Source organism: Protopterus annectens, chromosome 9.part0 (assembly GCF_019279795.1).
Source record: "Protopterus annectens isolate FY-2018-M chromosome 9.part0, PAN1.0, whole genome shotgun sequence".
Classification (NCBI taxonomy): Eukaryota; Metazoa; Chordata; order Ceratodontiformes; family Protopteridae; genus Protopterus; species Protopterus annectens.
In genome coordinates, this window is record NC_056743.1 from 1,465,127,510 (window position 1) to 1,465,139,233 (window position 11,724).

At 44.1% G+C, this 11,724-nt stretch overlaps 1 protein-coding gene across 1 annotated transcript in view; it reads left to right on the top strand.

Moving 5' to 3' along the window:
* The window catches only part of LOC122812121 (adhesion G protein-coupled receptor E3-like), a 224,305-nt gene extending 216,547 nt beyond the window's left edge, over window positions 1-7,758 (top strand). The window contains exon 4 of the mRNA XM_044084410.1: window positions 6,074-7,758. Within this exon, the coding sequence (XP_043940345.1) occupies window positions 6,074-6,148 (75 nt within the window). The 3' untranslated portion in view covers window positions 6,149-7,758. The remainder of the gene's footprint in view (window positions 1-6,073) is intronic.
* Window positions 7,759-11,724: the final 3,966 nt, after the last annotated feature.

The window sequence follows — 11,724 nt, forward strand, 5'->3', positions numbered from 1 at the left end:
CAATGATACCATACTGGCCTATGTGTCAGTCTTATGCTTTGGAATACTGGCCAAGGCTATTAGCGCCCCCATGGGGCCTTATTTAGGTGAGTCTCAAAGGTGAATACCAGCTCCGTAAACAGCACAATAGCAGATTCAATGAGGATTATGCTACTCAACACCAGGGGTTGTGATCACAACATGCATGCACTCACAGCACTCCTCAGGATGGACAACATCAACATCCGTGCATTAACTGAAATCTGTCTTAAGGATCCTGAGAGCACACCAGCACTACAAGTCTACACCCCATACCACACATTTCAGCCACAGAACGTGGACTGACAGACATGGAGGGGCTGTATCCATATTCATCGGGGATACCTACACCTCCAGGTTAGTGGGGCAGCATGATACCTCTGTATTCATCCATGTGCAGCTAACATCAGCCACAACTGCAGTGTAGAATGTGGCCTGCTATGGATCACCCTCCATGACCCAGTATGGATCACCCTCCATGACCCAGAGCCTCCACTCCACCTACTTGGAGACAGTGGAGAACACGACAGTCCTAACGCACACCCCGGCATTGGTCGATGTCAACCACCATACCATTAACTGGGAAATGTATTCCGGTACTCACTTCCAGGACCAGAGCTTCCTGGAATGTATCATCATATGTCCTGTATCAGATGGTAACTTCCCTAATGTGGGGTGGAAGCTGCTAGATGTGGTCATCACCAACATGGGCAACAGGTGCACTTCAGCATAGGTTAACTGATCACTGGTTAGATCTGACCATGAACTATTCACTGTTTCCACACCCTAGCATCTCCCCCACTCATGGATACCACATTGTATACCTTTCCTACAGCTATATTTACACTACTAGTGACAGGGGTGGGGGATTTCACAGCCCCCACACTAAGGGGAAACACTGCTCAAGATAAGGACAGATTTACATATGCAGTCTATAAGCACCTACATGGATGTAGGGATCATGCCATCACTGGTAAACCAAGACTCACTCCTGCTAGACAAGGACACTGGTCTGGTGGACCTCTGCAATAAACAGGTTATACTACAGAAGTGGGACAGTGTTCCAGACACACAGCAAATCTCACGAAGGGCAGACATCCGTGACCACTATTAGTATAATATGTAGGCCCTTCGTGTCGTCATCCAAGGCTAACAGCAGCAGGAGAATACGCAAGGATTCAACAGATAACCACAAAGCCTTCTTTGGCTATGTCAAGGATCTACATGGTGACACACAGATTTGCACTGTGCCGGTGAAATATATCACAAATTATGCCGACCCTACTGATATCACCAACATTCTTGCAGATATATTCGGTGCATACTTCATCCCCTAAAGAGCCCACTACACTATCCGAAAGGTACAGTATCCCACACACCCAGAGATGCACAGGAGGAAATGGCCCTCTCTAACAGCAGACCACAGCATCAATGGAGGCAGATGTTGTCCCAGACTGCATCTTGCAAACTGTACAAGACGATCTGCCCCCCCACCTAAGTAAGCATTCCTACCTCAACCTCTCCACAGGCTACATGCCCATACAATGGCACGTGGCAACAGTTATTCCACTCCATCAAGGTGAAATCACAACTGACCATGGTAACTACTACTCCATAAGCCTGACTACCCTGGTCTGCAATGGTATGGTTTGCATCCTCATGGCACTCATTAACAATGACACTGGTAACCTTCGAACACGTGCCCAACCCAGGTCAGCTTGGTTGAGTGCAGTTCATGCCTACTGAACCTGTTTGATGTCTTACCTATAGTCATCAAGACATTAGATGATGGGGGAGGTGGTTCACACTTACTACCTGGACCTCACCAAGGCTTTTGACACCATGTCCCACTCAGGTATTATTGATAAACACACCAGCCTGTACATTCATCCATACATCACAGGTTGGTTTGCCAACGGCCTAACACACAGAACCCACATGGTATGACTAGCGGTCTCCAGGCCCAACTCTTGAACAAGTAAATCCAAACAAGGATTCCAGGCCCAACTCTTGAACAGTCGCAACTGGTGTCCCAAAGGACTCAGTCCTGGGAGCCCTGCTGTTTGGCATATACGTCTCAGATGTTCAGGCAAACACAGGTGGACTGTGGCAGACCATGTCTGGCAATCACTGCAAACTGTGAGCCATAACTGACAGTCCAGCTGACACAGATATCCCTCAAGGGGCCTCATGGAGAATGTCACAGGGTTCAAACGTCATGGCCTCCAGCCAAGTGCCACTAACCACATGGACATTCTATTCTGGAATTGGCACCCACATATTCACACATGAGTGGCAGCCACTTTAATACAGATGAGGTAATGGGGTATCTGGGGACTAAGGTAGATAGTGATCTCCCCTTTGACAATCACATCTCCACAGTAGTTAGGACATCCTTCTATGTAGGCCATCTGATTACTAAAGGATTCCCATCTAGACATACTGGGGTTATAGTGCCCCTTAACTCATCACTCATCAGTCCCATCATAGGGTATAATAACCCATGTGGGAAGTACCTCAGAGGACACGTCCAACAGCTGGGGGGTCCACGAATGTATCTCACCAAGGGGAATATTGGCCTCCAACATATGGTCTATGCAGACGGACTGAATGAAATCCTGCTTTACTCAGTGGCATCTCATTTAGTCAGAGATGATCTCCGCTGACCAACACAGCCATGTCAACCTGCAGATTGATGGATATGCTCCACTTATGGGAATCCATGTCACAGTAACCACACACTGTAGTGAGATGACCTTGCCACAGTAATAACTAGAAGATGCTGGAGGGACAGCTTTCTGTCACAGACACTCCCCATACTTTGGAACAACATCCCTAACTACATTATACAGAGCCTCTCACTAACACTCTGCAAGAGAAACCTTGAAGGGTGGATGGGGAAGAGTAGATGCACCCCTGGGATCCCGCCATTGGTTCTGCTCCACAGAGGGATGGTTAATGAATCACTGGGGTGGCAAACACTGACACATTTTGTCTGGCCTTATGAATGGCCTTGGGCAGATGGCCAAGTACCTAACTATGAATCTATACATACAGTATCTGAATATGCTGATAGCTTAACTTATTGTTCAGGTGTTGACTTAACTTGTGTCAATGGCTGTTGTGTGTGCAGTAGTTGAGGGCTGCCTATGCTGGATGCCAACAGTAGACTGCCTATACATGACAATTTACAGGTAGTCTTGTGTGTGTGCCATCCATTTTTATTGTGTGTACAGGTGGAGAAAGGTGTCAGTCCCTAGGTGCCTACACTGTCAGTGCGTGTGCTATACATGCCCTCTTTGTCAAGGCATGAGCATACTGGGCATGCCTCCTTCTGCCTACTGAGGCTGGCTCAGGGTGTTCATGGTCTGAGTACCTCTCTACCTGTGGGGCCCTTGGAAATGGTGGTGGGCTATGATGGCCTTCACCATTCTGTCCCTGCTGCAGCTGTTTCCGCAGGACCATATTGTGTAACATGGCACTCACTATGAAGATGTGGGCACATGTGCCTGGAGAGTACTGCAAGGCTCCACCAGATATGTCCAAGCAATGGAACCATGATTTCAGCATTCCAAACACACACTCTATGATGATTCTAGTTTGTGCGTGTGCCTCATTATGGCATTCCTGCATGGGTGTGTGTGCATTTCTGATGGGGGTCATCATCCACGGTTCCAGTCCATAGCCAGCATCCCCCACCAGGTGGCCATTTGTGATGTCCTCCCTGGCAAATAACCGATACAGCTGTGAGGCATGCCAGATGTGGGAGTTGTGATAGCTTCCAGGGCTGCCAGCACACACATCCATGATAATGCCCTGGGCATTGCACACGACCTGGCAGTTGATGGAGGGGTATCCTTTGTGGTTTATGTAGTGCCTACCCTGCTCACTGGGTGGTGACTTGATGTGTATGTGCGTGCAGTCTATTGCACCCAGTACCTCTGGGTATTTTGCCACACGGTGGTAGAGACACATATTGCTGGCCAACTCCTCCGGCATTCGGGGGAAGTATATGTGCTCATTGGTATGTGGTAACATGGCATTCAGGAACTTGTGTAGTACCCTGGATGCTGATGCCTGTGAGATACCCATGATATCCCCAGTTGGTGTTTGAAAGGTACCTGTAGCTAGTATTCTTAGGCTTACACATACCTTCGTATCCACTGGGATGGGTTCCCCTCTGTTTGTTCTGGCTCTGAGGCATGGCTGGCACAGCTCCACAAGTTGCTGTAGACTGTCCCTATCCACCCTGTAATGCTCTACTATCTCCAGATCATGTAGCCCCTGATAGGTTATCCTGGGTCTGAACACTCTCTTCATCCTCTGGTGCCTGCGATGGTCATGTGCGTCATCTTCCACACCACCTTCAGTCTCCAACATATGCTGGTGGATCAAAGCTATAGCAGCCCCTAACATGTACATATTAAAAGTTCCCCATCTGTATATGCCACTGGTGCTGAGTGTATGGGAATACACAAATGTGTGTGAGGTGATTTCCCACTTTATAGTATTGGGCTATGGCTGCTGCTGATGTAAGTGGGTGTGTATGAACTATTACAGCTACTGCATGTCTTAATTATGGGTTTTGCAATGAGTACTGTAAGTGTGGGGTCTTTACTGTGGAGATCTGCTTGCCTGCCTTGGTTAATCTGTTGCCCATTAATTCCCTTTTAGACCTGGATCCCCTCCCATTATCAGGCATGCATCCACCTGCTGTCTTTCTTGTTTTGTACTTTCCCTACCCAGTCATGGCGAAATGTGCCTTGTAGTTGATATACTGCATATTGCCTTTGTTCTGCTTTGACACTTTGCTGTTTTCTTTGCAGTACAGCCCCTCCCCTTCCCTGTTTTGCAGGTAGCTGCTTGCATCCTTGTTAGCTGTTGTCAATGGCCCACTGTAGGCTCCTAGGTGTTAATTAGTCATTTGTACTCCAATTTCACCGCTGCAGCATTTCCTTATCACTTTTCTATATCCTTCCTGTTTTAGCTGCAGTGTGCGATGCACATACCCATTTACCGGGTTTACGCTCGTTTTCATCTCCGTTCACATGCATACTCAGGTATCTTGTGTACTCTCAGCTAAGCATAGCTATGGGCAATTCGACACACCCCTATCCTGCAGTTTTGCCTAGCTAGGAGCAGACTGGTTTAACAATGCTCCAATGTGCTTTCAGCAATGGCGGCACACCCCTCTCTTGATGTCATCTTTATCTCAAGGGCTCACCTCAGTGTTATAAAGCTAGGCTGTTTTGTGCATCCTTACACCAGCGGGAAATCTGTGATTCATTATTACTCCTCTCATTTGCATGGCATTGCCTACTAATTTCTAGCTACTGCGCATAACACTGTCACTGCCCCTTAGCAACCCTTGCTCCATGAGTATGGTGCAGCATGCCTGCCATTGACTATTATGGGGAAATCGTGATATGTGTTTCATTGCAGTTTTAGTCTATATTTTTATATATTCCTTGCGATCCTCTTTGCACACCACTGCTCTGCGCTTCCACGTTGCGATAGTGCGACTATATATATTTAATGTTCATTTTATATTTTGTACATTTTTTTTATGCCAATGGCTATATATTTAGCCATTGGCATATGTTAACATTATAATATATGTGTTTGGTCAGCTGTCATGGCTCCGATTTTATGTTTGCAAAAATGTAAACCGTTTTCTACGGTTTATATTTCTGCTTGCTTACACTATGCCTGCACCACTTCCTGAATCGCTAGATACCTTCATTTGCATGCTACACTGCTGCACATTGGGTAATTAGCATACAAGGCTCAGGAGTTGTGCAAGCGTAGTGTATGCAGGTAGTGCACATGGAAACAGCTCGTACCGGAATCACTCGGCAGCCATATTTGGTGTTAGATCGCCGACGTTACACCTGCACCTAGCGCAAGCTTCATGAATCCCAGGGATAATAATGTCAGTTGCTATACCATGAGCAAAATATATATGTATTTGTTTATTTCATTAAATACCACATACTGTTTGCATTGTTTTAAAAGAATTGTTGTCTAAACTGTTGCTTCTTGAATTATTTTCCAGGAAGATAACCGTACAATGGAATGGATAAAGATGAAACAAAAAACAGAAGACATGGACAACTCTAAAAATCTTTGAAATATAAACATAAGCATTTGTCTGACTGTTTATACAGAGTTACAGTTAAATAATATTTATATGGCTTATGCATAATTGTAGTATTACCTGTTTGGTACTGAAAGTTCTAGTAAGTATGACAAGTGCTTTAATCTCAGTAAAATGCATCCATCTAGTTATCTGCATTGCTTTACTGATTAAAATTAAAAACAAAATATGAACTTCTGCATTGCAGGAATAGTCAGTATATTTTCCTTTAGCACTGCTTTGTGTGGACACTAACATAATTCAGTTTCAGCATCAACCAGACGTTTCTTGTCAGGACGATAATTTATATACTCAATAATTCAATTTAAACTAATTTTATGTTTTATATTTCTGTGGAATTATTATTTCACTTTTACAGAGTTAAAATTTAAAATTGTATTCTTGTTCACATATAGTTTAATGGGTGAATTCAGTATACTTCTCTCAGTATTTCCAGTAATTACTGACACATATACAAACTGGAAAATATTTAGTCTCCTCAAAAGTCTGAGACTTGAAAATCCTGCAGTGCTGAAAAAAATGCAATTGTTAAACAAATGCAGTGGACTGTTTTAATGCAGTGCAATACTGCTGAACTGCTTGAATATGACTGAAATGTCACCATAGCTCTCAGTCAATCAGGGACACATAGCAACAGGCTTATGGGCAACATTAAAAAGTAGCAGATACAGTCATGGACAATTTTAAAATAATGCCACCATTATTCTGTGACACTGACATAAAATATGTGATTGTACGTTATTATACATATTCTGTAGGAACATGCCTGTACAACTGTAATGATTTGTCATTAACGTATAAAGGGATTTCAGCACACCTTCCTCAAAAATGACCATACATAATATAACAGAGATGGTCATTATTTGGTTACAATTTTAGAGAACAAGTTTGTGCAATCTTTACAAAATATTGATAGAATCATAATGGTATCTTTAGCAGGAGAAACAGGATGGCATGTACAGACGATGAGAAGTAGGAGTGGGTTATGTGTTTATTGTAGTTGTGCTTTAGAGGTCTGGAGGTGTGTTCTAGCAGCAGGTAGCAATTTTTTAGTTTATAGTAGATGTTCCTTCAGGAGTTATTAGAATTAAAAAAATACTTCTGCCATGTAGAGGGGGATGCAAGGTAATATTATCCTGGCCCATTGCATGTGCAGAGCCAGGTGTTTGTAAAGTAAGTTTTGAGTTTTTTTTTTTTTAATTTGGAGGTGTTTTCTACTTATCTGATATAGTCAGGTAGTGCATTCCACATTTTTGCTACATGACTGGAGTAAAGTGAACCCTCAGGAGTGTTTTTGCTTTTGGTAATTGTAAGTAGGATTTTATTGGTACAACAGAGTGAATTATTGATATAAGGTGCTATTATGTTTTGAATGACTGGTGTCTTATGAGGATGGTGAAGTACTTTGTGAGTCAGTGTCAGTTGATTATAAACAAGTGTGTGAAGAAGCTCTAACCAGGAGAGTTTTTTTAGTGAGAGACAATGTTGAGTCCTATATTTAGAGTCAGTTGTTCATAGGTTTATAGGTGTGTACTAGGCTAATGGCCCTGGAGCCTTTACAAGCCTAGCCCATAGGATTACCCTGGCATCGTGCCACTCAACATTAGTTCCCAGTGCCTCTGTCAAGTAGAGCCACTGGAGTGATCCCCAGGGAGAATTTTCTATTTCCTATCTTCTCATCAAGATTTTTATTGAAGAAAACCAGTGAGGTGCTCTGTTTGACATGTATGGGAAGTCTAATTCCATAGCATGGGAAGTCTCTCGGTTATGAAACTGTCCCTCCACCATGTTCTGTTGATTGTGGTAATGAGGTTGAGGTCTCTGGAGCGAGTGGTACAGAGGGATTGGGAGTTCTTTAGATGTAGCATTTCTAACAGAGCTGGGTCAGACATGGCTTTGTAAGTCAAGCAGAGATCGTCTCTAAGTAGGCGATATGAGACAGAGAATAGTTGGAGTTTTTTGAGTCTGTCCATATAGAACAATTGTTTAAGGCCTAGGATCATCTTTGTGAGCTACTTTTGTGGCCTCTCCAGTTGTTGCAGGTGTCTAGTGTGGTACATGCCAAATGGGGAATTGTACTTGATGATTGGCCTAATGAGGGAAGAGTAGAGGGAGACAATGACCTCTTTCTTCCTAGATGCAAAACCCTTAGTAATGAGATGTGCCACATAGAAGGACTATCTGACCACAGTGGCAATGTGGTGGTCAAAAGAGAGGTTGCTGTCCACCTCTCTTTTGACCACCACATTGCCACTGTGGCAATGTGGTGGTCAAAAGAGAGGTTGCTGTCAAGTGTTCCCAGATCTCTTGTAAAGCCTTCTGTATTCAGTGGACTACCATCAATGTGGTAATTTAGGGGAACTGAGTTTTTTCAAAAGGGGATGACGACACATTTTTTGGCATTGAGCTTAAGGCCATGGTTCCGAGACCAGTCGTTGGTCTCAGTGAGGCCTTTCTGCAGGATGTGAACATCACTTGGGAAGTTAATAATAGCTCCCAACTTGCAATCGTCTGTGAACTTTGTCAGCCAGAGTCCCTTCATGTTGCCATGGACTTCTGAGAAGTAGATACCAAACAAGAAAGGACCCAGGACCGAACCCTATGACTGGTCTGCAGTCTGACTTGGAGTCAGCTACTTTCACACTGTGGGTTCTGTCTGTGAGACAATTTACAACCCACCTAGTGATATAGGGGTTGATGCCTAGCTTAGTGAGTTTGTCTATGATTCCTTAGTGGGGAATGATATCAAAGGTCTTGGCTGGATCAAGGTAGGCTGTATGAACCACCTTGCTCTCATCCACAGCTCGGGTGACTGACTCAAAGAAGTCAACCAGGTTGAGCAGGCATGATCTACCCTTCACAAAACCAAACTGTGTGAGATCCCAAGTTTGTAAATTCCCTATGTCCTTGTTTATTAGGTCCATGATGATGTGTTCCATAGCTTTGCATATCCGACTTGTCAGACTAATGAGACGATAGTTGCCAAATATGAACTGCCAACAAAAAAATAAAAAAAGATCATCTCCCACTGGGAGATGAAAGTACTTATGAAATATTGTGGTTTTTATTAAAACTTTTTTATTAATTTATACTACTGGAGTTTGGTCTTTTTTTATTTTTTTGTTGGTAATGGGGCAATAGTTCCCAGGGTCTGTAGTCACTCCTCCTTATGGAGAGGGATGACTGTAGCAGTGCACCATTTGGTAGGGTCAAAGCCTGAGATGAGGCTGTGATTGAACAGGGCACACTGGTGTGGTACCAGTTCACTCTGTAGTTTATGTAGAACACAGCCAGGGATATTGTCAGGTCCCATAGAAGCTGCATTCTTGGCCTTCGACAGTGTTGTTTTAACCTGTGCAGCAGTAATACTGGGTGCCTGGCAATCTACTGGTATTGTGATTGGTCCTTTGGGGGTTAAAGATGGCACTGAATCTGTCGGCCAGAATATTGGCAATGTCTGTTGGCTCAGTATAGTAGGTACCATTGTGCAGTAGCTCAGAGAAAATCTAGGTATTGCCATGGAGATTCTTAACATAATTATAGAAGGCCTTGTGGTTGTCTTTTCTATCTGCTGCAATTCTGTTTTCATAGCAGCTTTAGAGGATTTAATGAGGGATATCAACTTTTTGTTGAGGCTGATAAGGGAGTTTTTCTAGTCTTGGGACTTCACCTTATTCCGCATCAGTTTCTTCCTTCTGTTGTAGAGTTTGTTTATGGCAGGGGACCACCAGATTGGCTTCCTTTTTATGGAGGAGAGCATCTTGGTTCTATTGGGTATGGCAAGATCTATGCATTTGTGTACGTGTTCATACAGTGCAATTGTGTATGATTCAGCTGTCATGCAACTATTCTGCATTTGCATGGGTGCCATGAAGTTAGCCATCTCTGTTTTTAGGAGCCCAAAGTTAGCTTTGGAGAGGTTTTTCATGGTGGTTGCCTTTGGGAGGTGGATGAGAGGCATGTGGATTTTCAAGGTTATTACTTTGTGGTCGGCTCTAACCAGAGAGGAGTTAACTATTGGTGTAGAACAACAGTTGCCCATGTTAGTAATGACCAGGTCAAGGATGTTGCTCCCTCTAGTGGGGATAAGAATGAGCTGGTCCAGGGCATTGGAATTAATGAATTCCAGGAAACGTTAAGCAAGGGTATTCGTAGATGAGCAGTTTACCCAGTTAATGCAGGGGTAGTTAAGTTGCATAGTATGATTTTGTTAGATTGGACCTAATATTCTCCAGGGTGGTTAGGAACATGGAGTGTGAGTCTTGGGACATGGTTGAGGACCTATAGCAGGCTACAACTTGAATCACTGTCTTACCCAATGTTAGCTGCACCTGAAGTATCTCTGATGCGTTATGTTGGGCTACCATTTGGGAGGTGTGCGCATCCTTTATGAATATGGAAACACCTCCACATTTGGAGCGTCAGTCCATGTTCTGGGGCCAAAAGGTGTGGAATGAGTTATACCCTGGTAATGCAGTGGTGCGTTTTGCTGATTTGAACCAGGTCTCTGTTATAGCACAAATGTCAATGTTCTCTATTTTAAGAAGTGCTTCGAGTGAGTACATTTTGAGATTTAGACTTCTAGCATTGAGCAGCATGACGCTCAGATTGTATTTGTTTGTAGCTGTTATGGTGGTAATTTGGTCTTTGGAACATAGCCTAAAAAAGGGACTATAGGGGTGGCAAGGGCCTTGGCCAGTATCTGGAAGCCCAGGGGTGACAGGTGAAGGCCATCTCTGGCAAAGCATTGAGGTCTGTCAATCATGTCATCCTAGGCAGACAGATACTGGATCCCCTTGGAATGACACCAGAAACTTAGCCAATTGTTGAAATCAATCATTTTCTGCTTGTACTGTGGTATCATTCTGGGTGATGGTAGGATGCTGCTCAGGGCTAGGGTCATACCCGCCTAGGCTACATAATCCGAGAGCACCACCATGACTCTTTTTATGTAGTCCAGGGAGGTACATCTCAGGTCATTTACACCCGCATGTACAATGACAGAGTCATATTTGTACCTGTTGTTGAGGGACCTGAGTGCATGTGTTATGTGGTGGATCCTGGCATCTGACAGGCAGCTGACTGTTACTTTCTCCTTATTCAACCTAGTGAGTGGGACATCAGTTTGCCTCACTATTGAGTCACCTATGACTAGTGTGTTGGGCATGCTGTTTTGCCTTAGGGGCTTTGGTTGAATGGCACACTGTTTAGGAGAGTTATGTGTCTCTTGATTAGTGCTGTGATGTGGTTGTCAAGTGTGTTTCTCCCTTGGAGGCAGCTGCTGCTTTGGTAGAATTTTATTGACCGCAAAGGTGGGTGTGGGATTTGTGTTTTTATAAGGCAGTGCTGGTGTGTGTTTTGGAGGGCTATGTGTTCCATATGGTGTGGTGCAAGAGTTGGCCTTCCCCTCTTGAACAGCTATTCTGGTCTTGGCTGGAGAGTGCATGGCTTCCAATTTGGATATATAAGTGCATCTCTCACAAGTCTGAGTGTTGGGAGGTAAGAGGAGAGGGTTGTCAGTGTACATGAGGCAGTTGCTACATTGCCTC